At 47.2% G+C, this 22,848-nt stretch overlaps 1 protein-coding gene and 1 long non-coding RNA gene across 5 annotated transcripts in view; one reads left to right on the plus strand and one right to left on the minus strand.

The window, feature by feature from the left end:
• ANKRD13A (ankyrin repeat domain 13A) overlaps nucleotides 1-14,299 on the plus strand; it is a 32,158-nt gene extending 17,859 nt beyond the window's left edge. For 2 of the 4 annotated variants that reach the window (XM_027576245.1, XM_027576247.1), the window contains 9 exons: nucleotides 2,877-2,943; nucleotides 4,309-4,390; nucleotides 5,297-5,358; nucleotides 6,069-6,199; nucleotides 6,716-6,873; nucleotides 7,930-8,043; nucleotides 9,715-9,875; nucleotides 11,567-11,634; nucleotides 12,260-14,296. In XM_027576245.1, the coding sequence (XP_027432046.1) occupies nucleotides 2,877-2,943; nucleotides 4,309-4,390; nucleotides 5,297-5,358; nucleotides 6,069-6,199; nucleotides 6,716-6,873; nucleotides 7,930-8,043; nucleotides 9,715-9,875; nucleotides 11,567-11,634; nucleotides 12,260-12,455 (1,039 nt within the window). In that variant the 3' untranslated portion in view covers nucleotides 12,456-14,296. Of the gene's footprint in view, nucleotides 1-2,876; nucleotides 2,944-4,308; nucleotides 4,391-5,296; nucleotides 5,359-6,068; nucleotides 6,200-6,715; nucleotides 6,874-7,929; nucleotides 8,044-9,714; nucleotides 9,876-11,566; nucleotides 11,635-12,259 lie in introns of all 4 variants that reach the window. The other 2 variants (XR_003516927.1, XM_027576246.1) reach the window with 2 other exon arrangements.
• A 2,250-nt stretch (nucleotides 14,300-16,549) lies between these two features.
• On the minus strand, nucleotides 16,550-21,659 carry LOC113913323. The gene is made up of 2 exons (XR_003517153.1): nucleotides 21,486-21,659; nucleotides 16,550-17,855 (listed from the first exon to the last, which is right to left on the minus strand). It is a non-coding gene; the product is annotated as an uncharacterized LOC113913323 (long non-coding RNA).
• Nucleotides 21,660-22,848: the final 1,189 nt, after the last annotated feature.

The following is a 22,848-nucleotide window of genomic DNA, read 5'->3' on the forward strand; positions in this document are numbered from 1 at the left end:
TAGAGCAGTGGAATTAGGACATCTGTTAGTAGCAGAAGAGAAAACCCAAATACCAGTCAGTGTGGTGTCCTGATACTGCTGCTGCTTGGGTAGTGGTACCCCTGTGAGGCAGGGTCAGTCCCCCGTCGCCAGCCTTGCCAGGTGATGACTGTCTACCAGGGACTCTCTGTGGCTTTACCTGAGAGGGTCCTGGGAAGGCCCCTGAAGCTTGGCACACACCTCTGCAGACAGGGAGAGCACCTTCGGCTAGGGCTCTGTTGCTAAAGCTGGGAATAGAGGAGCCTGCTGTCACCGCTGCGGCCCAGCTGTGGAGACGGGGGTGGGAAGAACTGAGTGCCACTGGCAGGGCCGCTGAATGACTGTGTGGCTTTGGGGAGGTGGCTCGCTCTCTCCGGGTTCCCGTGTCCCTGAAAGAAACAAAGGAATGAATCTCGAGATGACGTTGCTAAAGTCTCCACGACCCTAAGATGTCATGAGAAGAGCTGCTATTCCCTGATTCATTGGCAGTTACTCTAGTCAGTGTTCTTAAGTGTAACTTACAAAGGGCACGCCAATTACTGGCGGCTGCCCTGCGGAGGGTAGATGGTATGTGATGGCACGTTCCATTTGTATGGAGGACTAAGGTGTATCTGGTATTCGTATGGCCACGAGGTCTTAAGAAGGTTCAAGCTAGCCTCCTTTTGCAACTGACAGTGGGTCTCAGAGACAGGGTTTCTGGTAGACGGCTGCTTTTTATGGTGGTGCTCGGAATTAGATATGCAGTCAGTGAGTTTCTTGTGCATCAAGCAAGGATTGAGCCACTTGAGTGGTAGAAAAGGTGTGCACACGTCCTTCCTACTGGAGGTGGGAGTGTGTGTTTGATTGAATCGGGAAGGTGTGCTCTCTTGTGATAGTCATTCTCGCCCATCTCTTTCCTCTGATCTGTTACGGAGAGCCTGAGGCTTGCTTCCTGCGTGAGTTTTCGGCCTGCCAGTGCGTACCCTCTGGCCGCAGTCTGGGTTTGTCTCTTCTCTGAAAGATTAGGCTCTGCTAGCCTGAAACAGAACGTTCCCTGCCACTCTCAGAGCCTTCCTCTGAATGGCTCAGCAGCATCCAGGCCACAGCGCTGGCCCAGTGGCTCCTGGTGTGGCAGTCTCGGCGGACACGGGCAGAGGTGAAAATGGCAAGAGGGGGAGCTGGGTGTCCTCCTTTCATTTTCAGATGCCTCTGCGTGTGATGTTGATCAAGGGCCAAGGAGTTACTAGAATTTTGGTTTTAAATTAGGTCGCTGAATTTAATCATCAAGCTGTCAGAGCGGGGCTGGAAAGGGGGGTGCAGCAGCTAGGGTTGCCAGCTGAGCAGATGCAGAGCAGTGGGCTGCACAGCGGTCCCCAGGGAGAGCCACGCAGCTCCGTCTCCCCAGCAGGCCCGCAGGATGAAGGAGAGCAGACGGAGTCATCCTTTGGTACCTCGGAAGACTGTGTGCCAGAAAACAGTTCCCTCCCAGGCCAAAATATCAAGTGACTTGGTGAAAGACAAGGAACTGAGGACTGAATCTGTTAACTAAAAGGACTCTCTCGATTTTCACTTATTGATGACTCAAAGGGGACTCTGGTTTATGAATCAGTGGGGACCCTAACCCCTTGCCCCCCCCGGATTTTGGGTTTGTTTCTGAAATGTGAAGTGGAGATAGCTAGCATCTGGTGTAATTCCTTTAGGGTTTCTCTCTCTCTCCCTCCATGGGTCATGCTGCCTAATTGTGGACGACTAATCAGAAAGGTAAAGTTCTGGTCCCTCCTTTCTCTGATGGGCTATAACATACACATAAAACCCTGCATACCCCATCTGGACTAATGAAGCTGTCTGGAAACATGAGATGCAAATGACCTGTATCTTCTTTGTGGGTTGGCTAACCTTCCAGTTCCTGGAGCTTTCTGCGTGATGCCCCACTTCCCTCTGGGGTCAGGGCAGAGGGCAAGCTGTTGTTCTCTGTGGGGCCAAGTGCAGCAGTCACAGCGGAGCTAGGATGTGATGTCCTAGACAAAAGGGCAGACCAGGCTGGTCAGGGCTCCCCTGTGAGTGGTGGTATTTCCCAGGGTGAGCTGCTTTGAAAATGAACCAGAGCCTCTTGGCCGCTCTGGGCTCTAAATGCATTTCTTCCCAGAAGTATGTTGAGTGGAATAACTGGGTTTTCGGCACTTTACCACCGCCGTAGCTGCCACTGCAATGCTGGGCTACTTTAAAAGCAGTTCCACAGACCTGGAATGAATGCCTGGGCTGAAAAACTGCTTTTAGCAGAACTTTCCTCTGCTGCACCAGACCTGATAAAACATGTGACTCCCAAGCCGTTTTGCAGGCATTAATGGCTTCTCCAAGTGGCTTGCCACAGTGATGAGTTCCTGCCCCACCCGCTCTCTCCTGAGGAGCAGGACGGTCTGCCCCGTTGTTCTAAGAATTCCTCGATTGAGATGCGGCCGCTCATGGGGACAGAGCCGCTGACGTCCATGCCCACAGTTACAATGATCCAGATAAATGCTCTGACCCAGATACCACCTCGTAGCGAGCCCTTGGACGCTGGTTCTCTTCATTCATGTGTTTAGGACAGCTGTCCAGTGAATGTCACCACCTTTGTTGCCTATGCTGGCAGTTTTTGTAAAGAAGCCAAGAACGGAGGCTTTCTGTGCCAGGGGTGAGGCTAGTTGATTAATAACCGTGGGAGGGGGTGGGGATCCTTAAGCCATCTGTCACCAAGAGCATCGTTTTATGGACAATAGGACCATAATCATCAAGTGTCCTTCACCACTTTAAGCTGGGGGAAATAAACTATAAAGGCTGCAGGGATAAATCTGAATGGCATATTGTACATGTAGAAATTTGTGGTGTTCACTTTTTATCAGAACTAAATCCGGATTCTGGGGCTGGAGGACAGATAAAGCAGAAGTTGTTAATGGTTACGAAGCAAAGGTAAAAGGAAACTCTTAAATAAGATTTAATATAGCTATTTAGCTTCTATGCAAATGAGGAGTCTGTTCAGATTTTTTCATGCCTCTGTGCCATGGAGATGCTCTGGGGAATAAAGTACTGCTTAGCATCTCTCACTTGGATTTGTATCTTATCTGACTTTCAGAAAATAGAATAGCACATCCCGAGGAGGCCCCTAGTATGCCAAAGAGAAACAGTGGTGTAGAGAAGTGAGTCCGGGTGCCAGTCTCGTCCCCATAGCAGTGACTGTTCCTTTAATTCTTTGAGGAGGAAAAGAAAGGATTAGACTCAAACCTGCATGTTGATCTTTTTTATAACCTGAGTGGGTTTAAAGAAAAAAAGTAGCTTTAATGAGCCTCCATTTTCATAGTCAGTCTAATTGTAACCAGCGGCTTGACAGCCCACTCGCATGACATCAGTGCATTAAGAATACAGTTGTCAAGAGTGGAGACAGCTGTCAGTCGGGTCCTCCGGCGTCTTGTCAGCTGGAGCACTCTGCTTGCTGGCTTTTCCATAGCCCTGCAGTCCAGCAGGGATTGCTGGCTCCTGATGCCGGAGCCAGGCACCGCAGGATCCTCTGGTGACCTCTGAGTGGGCAAAGACACTTACATCATGCTCCACGGGACGCATTTAGACACAGTCGCTCCAGTGCTGTGTGGGCTTCCTCGAGTCTCTGATCGTGGGGAATCCACGTATGGCACAGTTAATTCTGCTTACCGTGAGATTCAATCTTCCAGACCCCCACATTCCTCAGGCGGCCTTGAGAACAGAGCCCTGACTCTGGTGGTGAGAATAATTTTTGTCCGTAGATGGCATAGCTTTTTAAATAGTGACTTGCTGGTTTCCTCGTAAGTCTTTTATGGGTATAGAGAACCTTGTGTTCGTTCTGTTTTCCTTCTGCCCAGCAGATGGCTGTCTTAAGTCAGTCCTGTTATAAGATCACCACAGATAAGTACAGAAGCCCATGACGCAGCTTTGGGGTAGGAATAGCACGATAGGATAGCATGATAGGAATCCAGCTGGGAGACCTAAATATCAGGACCTTTGTTTGAGGGTATTTAGCAACACAAAGGGCAGGCGGGAAGATGCAGCCATCCCTTTTCACTCCTCGGTATTTAAAACTGTCAGAGATGCAAATTAACTGCTGATGCATTTCTAAGTTGATAGCTTGTATATTTTCTCTGAAGGATCCTAATGATTGTCAACCATTTCTCATTTTTATTTTGCTGAATTTTCTTTTTTTTCTTTCTTTTTATTTTTTGGCTTCAGCATTCTTGCTCTTGCTATGCTTATTTTTTGAGTTTTGATTCCCTATGTCACTGTTTTCTTTTGCACACATCTCTCAAGGTTTACACAGTAAACAATGTGAGTGTGATAACCAAAATCCGGACAGAACATCTGACCGAGGAAGAAAAAAAGAGATATAAAGGTAATCCTCCCTCTTTTGTTTAGCCGAGAGAGAGAGAGAGAGAGAGAGAGAGAGAGAGAGAGAGAGAGAGAGAGAGAGAGAGAAAGAGAGAGAAAGAGAGAGAGACCCTTTGTTGGCTTCGTTAAGTTTTGGGGTGAATGTGGTCAGGTCAGGCTCATCCTAACCCTAACTTCCTTTTTACAAAAATGTCCTTATTCTGGCCCATTCTTGAAGGTGTTACCCATAGTTGGCTTCAAGTGGAATTAAAGCCACACAGGAGGGTTTGTTTTTGTCTTCTGAAGAACAATTGCTGGATCTGACCAAAAAGGTAGATAAGGGTATTGGAGACTAGTTCTCGCTGGAATGAGCGATTCTGTCCAAACTCGCACCATGAAAGATCTGGACAGAACCCGGGCTCTGAGGCCAAACACTGCCAATACGTGGTGTTTATATCTCAGCCCCACCAGTGGCCTGTGGCTCAGGTTCATCAGCAGTGAGATGGCAGTGCTTGGGAGGATGGGATGAGTTGCCTCGCGCTAACTAACCTTTGGTAGCTTCCGGCAGAGTGCGGCAAGCATGTGGTCATTGCTGGCCACCTCCACCACCACCAGCGCTGTTACTAGGACTCTGTTTTGGCAGATGAGGACTCTGTGCCCCCCCCCCCCCCCAGGCTCATTCCCAAACCCAAACTCCTTCTGCTTTAGTTCTTGTAACTGTTGCTAATCTAGGTTAGAGACCCTAATAAATATTCTGTAAGGGTAAATTAGCTGATGGTTATTGTAGATGATTTTACCAGTCTGCCCATAAATGGACTTCCTAATGTAGGTAGCTGGGATCCAGAACTTTAAAATAGGTTGAGAATCTCTTTCTGCAGTCACAAGTAAGGTATAATGTTAGACATTAAACTTTCCACCCCCCCCTCTGTAGCAGACAGGAACCCACTGGAATCTTTGCTGGGAACTGTGGAACACCAGTTTGGTGCTCAAGGGGTAAGTGGAAGCAGCGAGCTCTCACGTTCACAAAAGGACATGACTTTTCTGTGCTGTGATGGCATTTACTGAATCTGACCAGGCCTCTTTGTCTGCAAGGCTGAAGAGCACTTCCAAGCTGAAATCTGAGATACTCTTTTGGAAGAGAAATAGAGAGTCTCACAAATAAAGATTTTAGAGGAGGATCGTAACTATGCAAATTAGGTGCTTTCTCATCTGTAAACTTAAAAAGGATTCAGGACTTTGTACTTTAACCGAGCACCTTAACATTTTCTTACTTGATCCTTACGAGAACTATGTGGAGTTAATATAATGGCTGTCAGAGGGTCAGAAAAGTAAGATTCCCTTTCCGGTGTCCCGAGCGAGAGCCTGACAGAGCTGGAACATAAACTCCAGGTCTCCCAGATCTTACGTGCTTTCAGCTATTTCTCTTTTTTTCTTTTTTACAGTCAGGAGATATACATGCTAAAGAGAGTGGGGACACGTTTGACATGGAGAGACGCGTTAGGTTTCCTGTGTCCTTTCCTCACTCACACCTTTGTAGATTTTCTTGTTCTGTGCAGTAACTTAGTTAAAAAAAAAGGTGGGGGGTGACTAGAACTTCCTGATCTGTAGCTGGTTAATGCATCCATCTCAGAGGCTGAGTGCGTAGGCCTCCACTTGTGAGCACCACTTGGCATTTCTGATTCCCCTGAGTTCTGGCTCGGCAGGACCTCACTACGGAATGTGCCACCGCCAACAACCCCACGGCCATCACGCCTGAGGAGTACTTTAATGAAGAGTTTGATTTGAAGGACCGGGACATTGGAAGGCCGAAAGAGCTGACGATTAGAACACAAAAGTAAGAGAGACTCAGTGGCCACACAGGTTCTTGTTTCAGAAGTTGTGCTGTTTGTTTCTTGGGGTCGTGTTGTCATTTTTCTGTCCCTTCCCATTAAACATAATTTGGAAGTTACTTTATCTGAGAAAAGCAAATAGCAGGTTGCCCACTTTCTTCTTAGCCCTTCTCCAAATGGAGTTGAGATGGGATATAAGAATTCCTTGCATTTTTTACTGCCAGCAAGCTTCAGCTGATCCAAAGGCATGATCTACCAGCTATCAATTCTTTCATGCTTGCTGTCAATTCTGGCTGCTGCAGGGTGAGGTCAGCGTGCAGGGCATTTCTCCTGATGGCCAGATCGCATGGTCATCTGAATTCACGGGTCTAGTCCCTTCCCCGCTCCACATTAAGAGAAGTACGGTGGCTGGGAAGGCTGCAGTAAGGAGGAGGCTGGTGCTGTCTACCAGCTGCATAGGGGTCATTCAGTTTTCCTGTCTGGGGGCAACGGCCTCACTCTTGTCTTGGTCCATCTTGCAGGTTTAAAGCGATGCTGTGGATGTGTGAGGACTTCCCACTCTCTCTTGTGGAGCAGGTCATTCCCATCATTGACCTCATGGCCCGAACCAGCGCTCATTTTGCACGGCTGAGAGATTTCATCAAATTGGAATTCCCACCCGGATTTCCTGTCAAAATAGGTACTGCCCACTAAACCACAGGAGCACCTGCAGGTTCTGCCCGTTTCTGTGGGTGACAGAATGTGCTTCAGGGCACTGAAACATTTTTTTTTTTTTTTAAGATTTTATTTATTTGAGAGAGAGCAAGAGAGAGCACAAGTGGGGGGGCAGGGAGAGGGAGAAGCAGGCTTCCCGCTGAGCAAGGAGCCCGATGTGGGACTCTATCCCAGGCCCCTGGGATCATGACCTGAGCCAAAGGCAGACGCTTAACCTACTGAGCCACCCAGGTGCCCTGGCACTGGAATATTTTAGGCAAAAGCAGAAGATAGTAGATATAATGGAGGAGGTCACAATGATCCTTTAGCTTAATATGGTTTAAAGAAGTGTTGTTGGGGCGCCTGGGTGGCTCAGTCGGTTGAGCGTCTGCCTTCGGCTCAGATCATGATCCCAGGGTCCTGGGATCAAGCCCCACATCGGGCTCTCTGCTTAGAGGGGAGCCTGCTTCTCCCTCTCCTCCCTGCTTGTGCTTTCTTTCTCTAGCTCTTACTCTCTCAAATAAACAAATCTATAAAAGAAAAAAGTGTTGTGGTTTTTAGTTCACTTTCCATATCAAAATTAAGAGATCCCCCAATCATCAGTTCTATTTACAAATGGTGCTAACAGATGTAAAAAGGCATAAAAATGCGACACATTCATTGTTTTCATGTCAAACTAAAGCAACAAATTAGATTGTTTTTGAGGAAGACCACTGACACCAAGATTCTTTGATATGTAAGTATGTTTTAGGGCCTGCATGTTTTAGGGAATGAATAATCCCATACGCAATACATAGAACTTGTGAGGAATTTAGAATTTGTATAGTTGCATATTTGCAACACATTTTTCAGTGTGGACTTGATCACTTATTCACTGGGATCTTGGAAAAGCTGCTTAACCTCTCTGAATCTCAGTTTTCCCATCTGTATATTGGGAAGGATAGTTATGTTAATGTTTTTGACATGGTACTAGCACAGTAGGCACTCAGTAAACAGTGGCTATTCTTGTAAAGTTTATTTATGAAAGCTTTTATTTTGTTAGAAATTCCCTTGTTTCATGTCTTAAATGCACGGATTACATTTGGAAATGTTAACGGCTGTAGCACTGCTGAAGAAACTGGATCTCAAAACGTGGAAGGGACCCAGGCCGATTCAGGTAAAGAAAAAAAAAACAAAAAAAAAAGTTGGGCTTTGTGGTTTAAACACACACACACACATCCAGTTAATGTACTAATTATTCAGTTTGACATTGGAGTATCTTATGAAGTAGATTTCTGCACTGAATGAAAAAATTTTAGATTTTGTTTAGCATCAGTGTAAAAACAACTTGAAGAATATGACCCCACTTGGGGCACCTGGGTGGCTCAGTTGGTTAAGCGACTGCCTTAGGCTCAGGTCATGATCCTGGAGTCCCGGGATCAAGTCCCACGTCGGGCTCCCTGCTCAGTGGGGAGCCTGCTTCTCCCTCTGACCGTCCCCCCTCTCATGCTCTTTCTCTCTCATTATCTTTCTCAAATAAATAAATAAATAAAATATTAAAAAAAAAAAGAGTATGACCCCACTTGTATTGAAAAAAAAATGGCATAGCTTTAAAAACCAACTTTATTGAGGTGTACTGAATGTGTAAGAAAATGCTCTTGCTTTCAGTGCGATAGTTCAGTGCATTTCGACAAATGTGTGTGCCCACGTAACCACCACCACAATCGAGATGTAGAGCATTTCTGTCATCCCACAAAATTTCCTCAGGCTCCCTTGCCATCCATCCAAATTATCTTTTGGATGCTACTCTAAGTGGATTATTTACTTGTTTTCCCGTTACTCTTTGGTAATATATAGAAACAACTGAATTTTTTTTAGCTATTTGTTTTACTGTGGTAAAATGCTGTTCTGTATCTTGGACTAGTTGAAGGATACACAGGCATTTATTTGTTTTATTATTATTTTTTAAAGATTTTATTTATTTATTTGACAGATATAGCGAGAGAGGGAACACAAGCAGGGGGAGTGGGAGAGGGAGAAGCAGGCTTCCCACTGAGCAGGGAGCCCAATGCGGGGCTCGGTCCCAGGACCCTGGGATCATGACCTGAGCTGAAGGCAGATGCCCAATGACTGAGCCACCCAGGTGCCCTGTGTTTTATCACTATTTTTTGAAAGAGAGGGAAGGGAGAGCATGTATGAGCCGGTAGCAGGGAGGGATAGAGGGAGAGAGAGAATCTCAAGTAGACTCCATGCTGAGCATGGAGCCCGACATGGGGCTCAATGTGGAACTTGATTCCATGACCCCAAGATCATGACCCTGAGCCGAAACCAAGAGTCGGATGTCCAACTGACTGAGCCACCCAGGTGCCCTGTTTTATTATCATTTTTATTTTATTTAATTTACAGACATCTTACATACTTTCTTTTACGTGTTTACTGCATTTCATAATAAAAGGGAAAAATACAGAGAGACCTTGGTGTGACTGTGTACATACATCGCATTTCTCAAAAGACATACAAGGAAATACTGGTTACCTCTGGACTTTGGAGATAAGAGAAAGGGTGTAGGGAGAGAGATCTTTATTTTTTTATGACCATGAGTTAATTTTATTACTAAACAAACAAACAAAAAAACCCCAAGACCAAAAGAAAAAGGCAGTATTTTGGTACCTTTCTCTGTCAAGGTTATTGTTCCTTAAAATCTGTCTCACATAGTAGCAAACCTTGATTTTAATCATTTTAATCCTTTTGCTTTTTAATCAAATTTTTATACATTTTAAATTCTAAGTTTGAAGTAGAAATTTATTTTGCTGATTCCGGCACTGGACTGTTACCCTTTGTGTCTCAGCTTCCCAGGTTGCAAACTTTGAGGTGGATCAGTCTGTATTTGAAATTCCAGACTCTTACCACGTTCAAGACGATGGCAGAAATGTGCATTTACAAGACGAAGATTATGAGATAATGCAGTTTGCCATCCAGCAGAGTTTACTGGAGTCCAGCAGGAGTCAGGTGCACTTGGCGGGACAGACGGCAGGGCATGGGAGGGTTCAAGTTGTAGCTGACTTGTGAGACTCCCTTTCTTTTTTTATAATTTTTATTGTTATCTTAATCACCACACATTACATCATTAGTTTTTGATGTAGTGTTCCATGATTCATTGTTTGTGCATAACACCCAGTGCTCCACGCAGAATGTGCCCTCTTTAATACCCATCACCAGGCTAACCCATGTGAGACTCCCTGTACATCACAAGTTGGGCATATTCACAGTGTTTACAGAGATTCTATTTTCTGCACCTGGTCTTTCCCAAAAGCTTCTTATGTGACACCATGTGCACAGCCCCAGTCAGCATCATTCACAGGATGTCTCCCAACAGACTTTCCTTCTCCTTAGTTCACCCACGCAGCCCACAATCACGTATTTTTCGGAGCATGCTGTCTGATTTGCCAGTACTGAAAGCGTAGGTCCACGCTAGCGTACACCATCCCGTTTTTTTCTGGAATATTGTCCATGTGTCGGCCATCTTGTAAGAAGGCATGTGGATTTGAATCCCAGCTTCCTCCCAAAGGAAAACCAGTCACTGTGTTGTGGTTGCTCAGTGTGGGATGAAAATGGTGGTTGGTTCTCTGTTAAGTTTGTTTTTTACTCCTGTGTTTTATTCTGTTGCAAGGATGTAATCCCAAACTGTCAAGAGTCTCGAGCTAAGGGTAGAGCTAAGAGTAGGGCAGACCAGGGTAGGAACAGCTGCCCTTGGTCTCCTCAGGTGGTTCTTCCTCCGGTGTCACCTGCCTGGGACCGTGCAGAGCCTGAGCTCCTCCTCCCCCAACGTCAACTCCTTCCATCCCTGCTCTCCTGTGGCTTCCCGATTCTGCTGGGGTGGGGGCTCTTTGTGTGTCCCCCACCTTTCAATGTCCTGGGCTCTGCTGTTTGTTCCTTGGTTTCTTGTTTCCTTCCATCGCTCGTTCGGCACATGTTTGCAGAGTGGGGGTTCTTTGGTGAAGCAGCCCCAGCCCCTGCACTCACAGGCCCCTTAAGCTTTGACAGTGGCACCCACACTGCGGCGTCCAAGCTCAGGTTTTTGGCATTCTGGTTTTGTTCTTGAAACACTGAGGCTAGACAACGTGCGCCCATCCCCTCCTCCATTCCTCATCGATCCATTCTTTGATCGATTCAGTTTTCTGAAGCTGCTGGGCCAAGGGCCACACCCAGAGCCAGCATATTCCCTTTGGGAGAAGCCCAGCTCCCGGACCTCACTGTCCCTCCAGTGCGCCTTCCTGCCCCTTCTGTAAGTTAGCTTATTCCCCCCACCCCCCGATAACTGCATAAACCTTGCTGACCATAAATTTTGCAAAGGGGAAGGGCCAAAGTCAAAGACAACAAATGTTGCATTATGTATTGTCATCTTGCTTTACAAGAATGACCTCCTTGTTCCTTTAAACTTTGCCCGGGGCTGTTCTGGACAGATTCTGGGTCAAGTGTGAGAGACCGTGGCCGTTAAGCAGGGTAGTGTACCACATTCTACCTGACACTTAGGTGTCGGTTTTGAGATCGCCCAAGTCCCTATTCATTTTTCACGCGGTGTTATCAGACATGGACATGGAAACATTTAAAATTTTGTTCTTGCTGCTTTCATCTCCTTATTGGTATGACGCCTATTCCTTCCAGGAGGGCTTCACGTCCATCATGTTTGTTCTTCGCAGGAACTTTCAGGACCAGCTTCGAATGGAGGGATCAGCCAGACACATGCCTATGACGCCCAGTATGAGAGGTGACTGGCGTGACTCTTAAGGATGAAACTGAGGCCGACACAGGCACCTAGTGTTGATACGGTTGTTGACTAGCTCACAGGCCAGTGCCATTGGCAGACAGGCACCCAGTAAATGCTTTTTCAGTGGTCTGATCTTCTACAAAGAATGTATACTCGCACAGGGTCTAGATGTCCTCAGTGGGAAAAGTATATGCGATTTTAAGAATGAGGAGCCTTTGGGGAATAGATCTGGAGATGAGTAGATTATCTTTTTAAAGGAGGGGATAAAGACTGCAAAGATGTGTTTTATGGAGTATTTTCAGGTACTTCAGGCATCTGTGAAACCCTACTGAAGGAAAACATAGGTTTTGCTTTAAAACAGATCCAAATTCAGTTCCTGACCCCATCACCTAGTAGCTGGGTGATCCTGGGCAGCTTTGTTCGCCTGTCTGAGCCTCAGGTTTCTCACGTGTACACAGCACCCGCGTCTCCAGGGTTATAGGGGATTAAATGGCAACGTGCCCGTGGGGCATATATAAAGTGCCCGGCACGCTGTGCTCTCCGGAGGCAGTTAAATGTAGATGCTGCCGCTGCCCTGATGATGCTGGTCATCGGTTTCTTTTTTCCACCTCTTTTCCCTGCACAGGGCCATCCAGGAGAGCCTCCTCACCAGCTCAGAAGGCCTGGGCCCCGGGGCCTCAAGTGAGACGAGCCGTTTTGATAGCGACTTGCAGCTGGCCATGGAGCTGTCTGCCAAAGAGCTGGAGGAGCGGGAGCTCCGGCTCCGGGAGGAGGAGGAGGAGCTCCAGCAAGTCTTACAGCTGTCTCTCACTGAGAAATAGACCTTCCTGCTCACGGGCTGCACAAAGCAGAGGTTCTGGGCTGCATGCAAGTGCGGCATTGCCAGTGCCCCGGGGCCGAGGGACTGCACCTCGCATGGATGCGGCCCACAGCAGCTGCCCTTCCTTTCCACAGAGGTGCCAGACCAGGGGCTCCCAGGCCCATCCCCGACACTCCCCCGGGGAGGGGCTGGGGACCCTCAGGCCCCATCTCCAGGCTAAGGGGAGGATAGCATTGGCACTTTCCATTGGCTGTGTTGGCTTGCAGGTCACGTTTTTACTACCAGCTTTAGACAAAAACCCCAATCCCCGCAAGTTTGTAGATTAATTTTTATCAAGGAGTGATAACAAAACAAGTTACTGCAGAGTCAGGGTGCTTTTATATATGACAGCAGCAGCCTTTGTAGAGCGTGGTTTATGAGAATTTATGAGACACTTCTTCACAGTTCACCAAAGAAACGGATCATCTGTGCAGATCTAGTCCTTTGTTTTTACCTTTATACCGGGTTTCTAGGACACTATCCCTGCTCCTCCTCCATCTCCACGTTATTGCTCCCTCCCACCCCCAGCCAGAGTTCAAGAGGAGACATGTACAGGCTGTGGTTTAGATTAGGCTTAACTCTTTGCAGCATCACATCAGGATATACAAATGACCACGGATGTTGCCTTAGCCTTAAAAATTACCAGTAGTTTCAAACCACCTCACTCCACACTGAGGGGTCTGATTTGAATTTCTAAAGGCAGCTCCTTTGAGAGCAGGATCCTCCAGGCTAAATTGAAGGCAGCTAATCCTGGCCCCAAAGGAGCAAGGAGAAGAGCCTGAGGCAGGCTGGCCAAATCATTGGACATCATGGAACCAAACCAAGTGTGTTCCGCGCCTTCCCTAGGACAGACCGCCATGGGGAGGCCAAGGGAGACCCCGCTCCAGGCCTAGGCTCACTAGAGAGGAAGGGGTGGCCTTGCAGTTCGGAGTGGAGCTACGAGCGGAACTCAATAGCTCCGTATTCAAAAGGGAAAATGAGGATTCCGCATTGCTTTTTAGAGTTCAACATCTTTCTGGATAAATATATTTTGTAACAGAATCTTTTTATTATTTTTAAAAGATATAAAAACAACTACCCCCATCGGTAGCAATACAAGGGTATACATTTTCACCAGATCTTCTCAGGCCTTTTTTGGATACCTTAGTAGTTTAACCAGTTTATCTGACCCTTCTGTAAAGCACCACCGCACACCACGCAGAAGAACCCCAGGGAGGAGAGCTGAGGGGGCCCTCACTCTGGCCCGTCTCTTCGTCCCCACAGGCTGCACTGACATAACCTGGTCACAATGGCCTCCTCAGCTCTGCGTCTGTCTCCTCTCTGCTGCGCTGCTTTCAGGATAGGGAGAGAGACAAACTACGTTGCAGTTAGCGTTGCCAGCAAAATGCTCTCGGTCACAGAATCGTGCTTTGGATTGCACACAACCGCCTGCCGTTTTTGTCACAGTCCCACCCGAATTCCTTCTGTTGCGCACACAAGGCCAGGGTCCCGCGGCGTCATGCGTGTTTCAAACACGCAGCTCGGTGTCCCGTTGACTCCATGTTCACCCTGAGTGAAGACGCGTGTTGGGAACGGCTGCAGTCAGGCCGCATCGCTTACTGAGGTGAATCTCAGTAATATCCGTGTTTGCATTCCATTGTCCTGCTTCCTGAGGAAGACGACTCCCCGGGAAGTCGGTTCAAAAGGGACCGAGCCTTGTGTCAGTTGCAGCGCTTTCCATCTATGTGTTCACTCTCTGAAAATGCAAATAAAGACTGCTCCCTGGCAGGGTGCTCATACAGTATCCTAGCCAGTCTTTGGGTCTTTTTTCCTTTCCACGTGGTTTCTCCAGTGGCTGAATGTCCCCACACTTCCTGTTTTGTGTGTGACTGGCACAGGGCAATGCCTCGCGACACTCGGCGTCTGTTTCAAAGGTGATCTGCTCCTCTCAGCCTTCCCACCCAGGGTCGTACAGTCCGCACGCCCCACGCTACTCGTTTCACACGGGAACTAAAAGCCAGTCAGCGCTGGGGCTGCCGGAGACACTGCCGTCGTCCTGCAGGAGGTGGGCTGGCTCTTGTGGAGTCCAGGAAGCCACGCCAACATCAGGTCGCTCGTGGGACTGAAGATGCTCCGAGGCGGAAGTGCTCGGTGAGGCTGTTCGTAGAAGGTCAGGTAATAATTTGGGCTTCCAGATTTAGCCTACACCCAGTTACATTGGTAGTAAAAAACGTGGGGGGGGGGTGGGCACCTGAGTGGCTCAGTCGGGTAAGCGTCTGCCTCTGGTCCAGGTCATGATCCCAGGGTGCTGGGACCGAGTCCCTGTATCAGGATCCTTGCTCAGCGGGGAACCTGCTTCTTCCTCTCCCCCTGCCCTTACCCCCTGCTTGTGCTGTTTCTCTCTCAAATAAATAAAATCTTAAAACACATAAAAATGCAAATGGAGGCAGTGACCAGTGAAAAACATTTGGGCTCCAGAAACGAGGCTTGTTATTTCCAGGAAGATGTGAAGGAGCTGCTTTGCTTTGAGGGAAAGTAGACAATACTCTGAGCCAGTGGGGGGGGCACTATGAAGAAAACTCCATCGCCTTAGGCCAAGAGGTGCAATACCTGTGGTGGATTACTTAATGAAAAAACTAATAGTTTCTTCACCTTTAGGTTCATTAAAGCTTAGGCAGTTCAATACCAGCAGGAAACTGAACCACTTCTGCATGGAAGACAGTGCCAGGAACTAAGTATAACAAGGTGCTTTAGACATTCTCCACGAGCAAGCTTGACACTATGTAACGTGAGGTGTCTGCTTCTCAAGGAAGCGAAGTCTGCTCCACATAATGACCAGAAAGAGACAGACTCACTGTACCCACCGGTTTCCTGCTGAGTGCCAAAGACCTCAAGGAACACGAGCTGCAAGACAGCCGCCTCACGGGACGATTCTCAGTGCAGTTAAGTGATGGGGTTCAAAGTCCAAACTAGGCCCACATCTGGAAATGTGTGAATTTCAGATTGAGGTCCAGCTGAAAAAAATATTAAGACTTCCAGAGACCCCAAATCCCAAGCAGCACTTACATATTTATTAATCTCAATTTTAAAGTTGATTAAGATAAGCCATTTTTATGATTGGTATAAATGAAGTGAATATGTTCATTTGGGTACACAGTAGGTATTCTGAGCACAGTTCAAATCAGGAGGCTTAGGCTGCCTCCCCTCCCCCTATTCCCAGAGATACAGGTAAAGGAAATAATGCCACTTGGAAAAGTACTAGTCGTCAGTCTTGGTGCATAAAAGTTTTCAGTAGAGTTATGTGTTCTGTCTCCCAGAATTGTTTGTATCCTTACTCATCTCTGTACTAAGCCTCTTTCTACAAAGATTACTCTGTCCGACTTTAGCTTGAAATTTCATGCTGAACAGATGGTATTGTGGAAATGAAGACGTAGGCTGGGTTTTGGATTTGTACATGGGTAACTATTGCAAGGTTGTTTCAGAAAACGAACATGATTCTCCTGTAAGCTGCCTAGTGATTACTGAGCAAAGGGCAGTTTATCAGGTTGGTTAAGGGGCCTACCAAGGTTTTACTGTTTTCCTCTAAAGTCCTAAAATGCCAAGAATTTTTTAGGCAGTGTATCCAAAGATGGTGTTCCAGATGAGGTGGGGATGTAACCTCCCGGGACATAGCTGTCAGTGCCAGCCTCTCAGAATCCCACCTGCTTCTCCCTGCAGTCCATCAATAACCCTGTTTATGGGACAGGCCCAAGGTGGTGACCCCACCCTTGTCGGTACTGGTTTCACAGTGTTTGATCTTCATCATAATTAAGAAAGATAAGGTGTGTACAGCACCACTTTGCAGATGGAAAAAACCGAGGCTCTGGAGAAGCAGGGACACAAATCCAGGTCTTCAGACCCCTGGCCTGGCCTGAAAGAGGACTTACGGCTCAGTCTCCCGAAATAATACCTTGTCTTGGGGCAACTGTCTTACTTCACATACAAATTTTAAAATGCAACTTCATGGAGCTTCCCTGAGTAGATCAGATGCAAACACACCTGCGTTTCAGATGCTTAGAAAATAATCACTAGGAGTCAAACAGCATGTAAGATTTTACTTTAATTTTAATTGACACTTTGCTCAAAAGCACAGAACGGTGAACAGTTCAGAGGCTCAATGTTAGAGTTACACACAAAATCCTTAAATCCAACAGTTACAGTATCCCACATTATTATTTCACATTCGGTGTGGTTGTTAAAAAAACAAAACAACAAAACACATCAGTGCAGTGACTGGAATACAAGACAACCATTTCAGTTTAGTAACAAAATTAAGCCTAGCACCTTTAAAATAAATACCGATAACCACTTTGTAAGTACAAAAGTATCTTTTCAATAGGAAAAAAAAATCCAGTTCAACAGTGCAAAATAGCATTTTCAAGGTTGAGATGAAATCTGTGTAAACACACATCCAGCTGCCACTCAGCCTCCTACCAGGAACACACACTTCTGTGGGTTGAGGACCTGCCCACCCAGGGCTAAAAAGGGCTCCTGCTGAGTTTCTTTTAGATTCCAAATCTGAAAAGCTGACACAAGTTTGAGGCCAGGGGCTGGAAAGGCTTGAGTGCAGCCCCTGGGAGATCCATGTGCCTCAGCAGGATGGAGCGCTTTTTCAGATGGGCCAACCAGTAACATTTCCAGCCCAACTCTGAGCCTTCCAGCCCCAGGCTGCTCCTGGTTACAGGCCTAGCTGATGTGACCCTGAATTCGGGGGGGGGGGCACGCGAGTGCAGAGCCCAATGTGGCATGAGGAGTGATGGCCTAAGTTCCCCGGAGCTGACACTGCTCCGGCAGTCCAGGCCAACGCAATCTAACTAAACACAGGCGTGATTCTTAACCCCACTGTGGCCAAATGGTTCTCAAGGACAGAATGTCTACATGTTAAGTCTTCCCCTTATGAATATTTTCAAACATTCAGGATTAGTCCTTTCCAGTATGGTTTTCCCACCACTCGCATAGTTAACTGTTTTCCCATCTTTATACTGAACCTTGGAGCTTCAGGTCTTACTTGTAACAAGTGTTAAGTGCAGCCAGATATACAAAGAAACACCAAGAAGCAGACTCCGTTATTTACATTACAGCATTAGGAAAAAATAACTGCAAGATGTTTTTTCTAAATCATTTCACGTTTACCAACTGCCCAGACTGAAGGTCATTTCCAAGTGGCAAAGTTCTGATTCCAACTTCTCCAATGACCCATGTGCAACACAATTTATTCTTTTCCCCAATACTCGTGGAAGAACTTGTTCGCTTGGCTGTCACCGACGCCGAATGGGCTTGTAGACACAAAGTGCCATAAGGATCATGGTCACCAGCAGGATGCTGAAAATGGTTCCCATCAACACTGCAAAAGGAAAACAGGTTACCTCCTAACGGCAGCTCCACGTTCTGTCATTCATCCATTCTTTGACGATAATTTGTCAAGTACCACTCAGTGCCAGGCACTGTGCCAGGTGTGTGAGAAACAGCCAACAGATTCTCTCGGGATGTTTCGGGGGAGGAAATGTAAACACGTAAGAGCATCTCACGGGGTTTGAAGAAATGTGACAGTGATGGGGGCAGGGGCCTGGGGGGAACAGTAGGTAGGGGAGTAGAGAAAGCATCTGAGGAGGGGACACCCAAGCTGAGACCGCGATGAATGGAGGAAGCCAGCCCCATGAAGATCTGCAGGGAGAGCACTGTGGCCCTGAGGGTCAGCAAGAGCAAGCCCTCGGAGCCAGACAAGCCAAGAAAACCAATGAACAGAGAGAGAGAGGCAAACATGGCTGAGGGGGGAAGAAGCAAGGCAGGAAATGAAGCCAGAGAGCAAGGCTGCAGCCAGTTCATGCAGGGCCTCGTACCCATGAAGGCAGCATGGGTTTACTGTAGGTTTAAAGGGAGGGCCAAAGGCAAAGAGTGACATGATCTGATTCAGTTGGGAAAACAGATCCGTCTGGCTGTACGGAGAACCATCCGATTGTAGGGGACAAGAACAGAAGCAGGGAGCCCAACATCTTTAAAGCCATTCATAATAACTGGAGATGAAAAGAGTAAAGCATTTCAATCTCTAGAAGAGACAAAGGCCAAGCAATGAACTAACTTCACAAACCTCTTCCATTTTGGAGTCAATTTCACGTCTAAAATCTCCAGGGTGCTAAGGTGAGAAATGGGGCCTCCACTCATCACTCAGGTTGAGCTCCGGTATAGGACTAGACCTAAGGCTTTAACATAACCAGCAACCCACTGAAGGGAAGGGCATTCCCATTTGTGTGACTACCTCAGAGCTCTTAGGAGAGTTCCAAATGTTACCTTTACCAAGCAAGTGTACATTTCTTTGTAAGGATGTGGGCCCATCCCAGGTTCCAGTGGGAGCCTAACCATGGCTGTTCTCCAGTGTGGCTACTGGAAAAAAACAAGATTTGACCACAGTTTTATGTAAATCAGTAATCTGGGTGTATTTGTGACCCCTACAAAATGCCCCCACATGGAACCCATATAGAAACACTTTCTTCAGTGAGGAAGGGGAAGAAAGAACGTGGGTGACAAAGACAACCTACTACCCATATAAGCTAAATGTCCTATCTCAAAACAGGCCTTGTTACCTAAATACTTGCTCTTATTTTCAAAGTCTTGAATTCCACGAATTTCTAAGGTTCTCACTGCAATTGGACCTCAAGTAGCCTTACTCCATTTAAACCATTTTCTTGCATTTGACATTCTGAAAGAACTCTCAAAGACAAAACAACCCCCCCCCCCCCACTCCCAAAGCAGGAATGCAGGGGGCTGGAAGTGGAGAATAGAATTTCAAAAGGCATCTGAAAAGGTTTAAAATCATGGGTTGTTAGGTACATAATGTCCATTTGGATAGCTATCCATTGGAGGCTTGATCACTTCTCCCATTCTTCATCTTTTTACCTCTCCTGCACTTTGCACATAGTTACTAGTTGCCTGAATGGTAGGCTCAGGCAGAACCTAAGACTATTTAGGCCCTTCCTTACTGGTCACTTCCCATTGCTGAGCTTCGTTTCCTACAGCTATAAAATGTGGCAAGTGAAACCCACCTCAAGAGGGTTTCCTGAAACCTAATTATGGTAGCCTATGAAAAGCACTCAATAGAGTGAGGACACAGAACATGCAGACGGTAAATGAAAGCTGTTATGATGACCAAAACAGGCAACACAGATGGCACAGTGGTCAAGAATCCAGGGTCTGGGGTCAGACCGTCTGGGCTCCCATCTTCACTGACAGGTTATGTGTTCTCAAATAAGTTACACAATCTCTCTGTTTCCTCCTCTGAAAGGAGACAAAAATACCCACTGCACAAGATTGTTTAGGGTAGTGTTTTCCAAACTAGTCCTGTGGTAAAGGACTAGTTTTTATAATTTGTAGCCTGTCCCAGGCCATTACTATGTGCTTACTAGTAAGCAGCTCCCTCTACCTACGAAGCATGTCAGTCCAGACACACCTAGGACTGGTCTCTATTTGCTTGGATGTTGCAACAGGGTCAAATTGTTAAATTCCTAAACACTACATTTCTGGAGTCCTCTCTGCAGATAAATAGTTTGGAGACCCCAATGGTCTGCTTGAATAGTATTATTCTCTTTGAATAGTATTATTGTACAGTAATGGTTCTCAACCAGGGGGATTTTGCCCCAGTGGACAGCTGGTAATGTCCAGAGAGATTCTGATTATCCAGACTGGAATCAGGTGTGCTACTGGCACCTAGTGGGTAAAGGCTGGGAATGCCACCCAACATCTTACAGTGCTCAGGAGAGTGTGCCTCACCTCCCCCACAAAGAACCATCAGGTCCACCATGTCATAGTACCCAGGTGGAGAAACTCTGTTCCAAAGGACTAAGCAGCAGAACATGTGAAACCACTCAGCAGAGTGCTAGGTACACAATAAGAGGCCAATACATAAATTCAATACAGGAATTCATGTAGAGTCAAGAGAATCCAAAAATGATACTACGCGGCACAGAGACACAGATGCATCACTGAGGTATAGTGGAAAGAAAGGGGTTTGGCAGAAGAGGAGGAGTTACTGTGAATCCTGTCAAGCGTTTAGCTCCCGGACCCCTTCCAAAGCCATGTACACCATATGTACCTATGCGTGTATTTATATGTCTTTGAGAGCTCCTCCCAAAAGGTATGTTTCAAGCTCCACAAAACCTAGGTTCCAGTGCTGGTTTCCTATGCTCTCGGAAAGTCCTGTGCCCATGAAACCTTTAGTAGGCAGACACAGCATAAAGCGAAAAAAGTTGCCATTAATTTACATGGAAAAAATTCTGAGCTTCCCAGACCCCAAAAATAACCCGTCTTAATCTTTCCTACACCTTGAGACACATTTTAGCTAAGGGATACACAAAATAAATCGAGGACACGCAGATACTCACAGACACATTTCAAAGCTATAGGGGCATGATGCTAATACGAGGAGTGCAGTTCCGGGGACGGAGTTTGGTGGTGTCACTCTCGCAGCTCGGGGCGTGCACTGCTAAAAAACCTGCTGAGCGCTCTTTTCACTTTTTGCCATTTTTCGTAAAAAGGAAAAATCCTCTTCAGATTTCTTCAGGTTAGCGAAAACAGATACTAATTTGGGTTTTTCCTAAGAGTGAAAGGGCATAACGAGAACTTTCGAAAAGCAGAGTGGGGGGTGGGGTACCAGTACTGGCTCCCACCGCTATCCTAGCTGTGTAAACGTGGACAAATAACTTCACCTCTCTGAGTTTCATTTTCATCCGGAAAACGGGGCTGTAATTCTCAGCTCTCTCATTAAGTTACCCTTGTTGCCTAGCCCGGGCCCACTAAGCCAAAGACGGGGCCCGACTCCCAGCTCATTCGGCAGGCAGGACACAAGCAGAGCCTATCTTGCACTAGGCCTGGCGCGGAATGGGACGGGCTCAGGCCGGCCGCACCTGCACCCCCAGCCCCCCACGTCCCCTCCTCTCCCACGTCCCGTCTGCCCGCCGCCAGCCGGCCCGCGGCCGCTCACCCAGGTTCTGCCCACGCAGCACGGCGTACGGCCGGCTCCGCTCCGGCGGCTCCACGGGGCTTGGGGCCTCCGCCTGCCGCGGCAGGAGGCTGCCCAGGCCGAAGCACAGCCACCAGCACAGAAGACGCGACATCTTTTCCTGCCGCAGCAGCGGAGAGCTCACTTCCGCCAAAAGCCCCGCCTCCGTCCCCGCCCTCGTGACGCCTTCCGGCGTGGGCGTTGCCAGGGTAACCATACACCCCGGCAGCGTTTGCCCTGTCGCGCGAGGTTCCTTCGGGATTGACATTCCTCATAGGCCAACGTTTCCGCCCGGGCCAGTTTTCAGCTGGATCACCGGTTCGTCTGGGACAAATGTCCATCTCGATCACCATTCCGCTGTGACCAACGTTCCCCTTTTTGTGAGCACCAGGCGGGCCTCTTTCCATAGAGGCCTTTTGGGTCCGATTTTGGGCCTATCGAAGATTTTTTAATAAATCCGTGTATTTTCTTTTCTTTTTTTTTAATCCGTGTATTTTTTTATTAGATCTTCGCTACAGGCCCAAGAAATAGACACTGTATTGCCATTTGACAAAAGCCACCTTCTCAGAAAGCCCTTGCCTGCACATCCTTTTCTAAAATTGCAACCCTCCCACTCGCTCGAAATACATAGACTCTCCCTACCCTTGTTCCCTCTTTCACCCCCATCCCTCTTAACTCATCCCCATTTACCTTATACAATTAATGTACACTTGGTTATTTTCTGAGTACCTGCTATCCTCCCTAGAATGTAAGGTCCTCCAAGGCAGCGTTTTCGTTCTTGCTCACTGCTCTGTCCCAGAGCCTAGAATGATAACATAATAGGTGCAGGGAAGGGTTGCTGACTAAATGAGCAAACAGAGCTTAGTTAAGTGTTTGGCTTAAGGCTACACCTCATTTTTAAGGCTAATTTATAGTGGGGTTAACACTGTTTCCCTCACAGTGTATGTGTGAGGCAAAGAGATGGAAAAGCATTCTCTCAACTCTCGATATGGTCCTAGCTTGTGAAAATAAAGAGAAGCCTTGTCAATGTGGACTTGACATGCTAGAAGGGAAGGCTGGAAGGGACAGTCACAGCACTCAATGTCAGCTATAGGAAGGATTGTCAACTACAGAGCCAACGAAGAATCCTCAACAGGAAGGAATCATCAATTACAGGGCCCAACAGGAAAAGATGCACATTCCATGTCCTACAAGAAATTGACGACCCCTGCAACCCAGACAACCCCTTCATTCTTGCTTTTCTCCAATGGACTTTCCTTCAAAACAACCTCTCCCAACTTCCTCCTTTGCCATAAAATAAGTCCCTCTCCTTTGTTTGTTGAACTTGTCTATGGTTTTGCCATAG

The sequence above is a fragment of the Zalophus californianus genome, chromosome 14 (assembly GCF_009762305.2).
Source record: "Zalophus californianus isolate mZalCal1 chromosome 14, mZalCal1.pri.v2, whole genome shotgun sequence".
NCBI lineage: Eukaryota > Metazoa > Chordata > Mammalia > Carnivora > Otariidae > Zalophus > Zalophus californianus.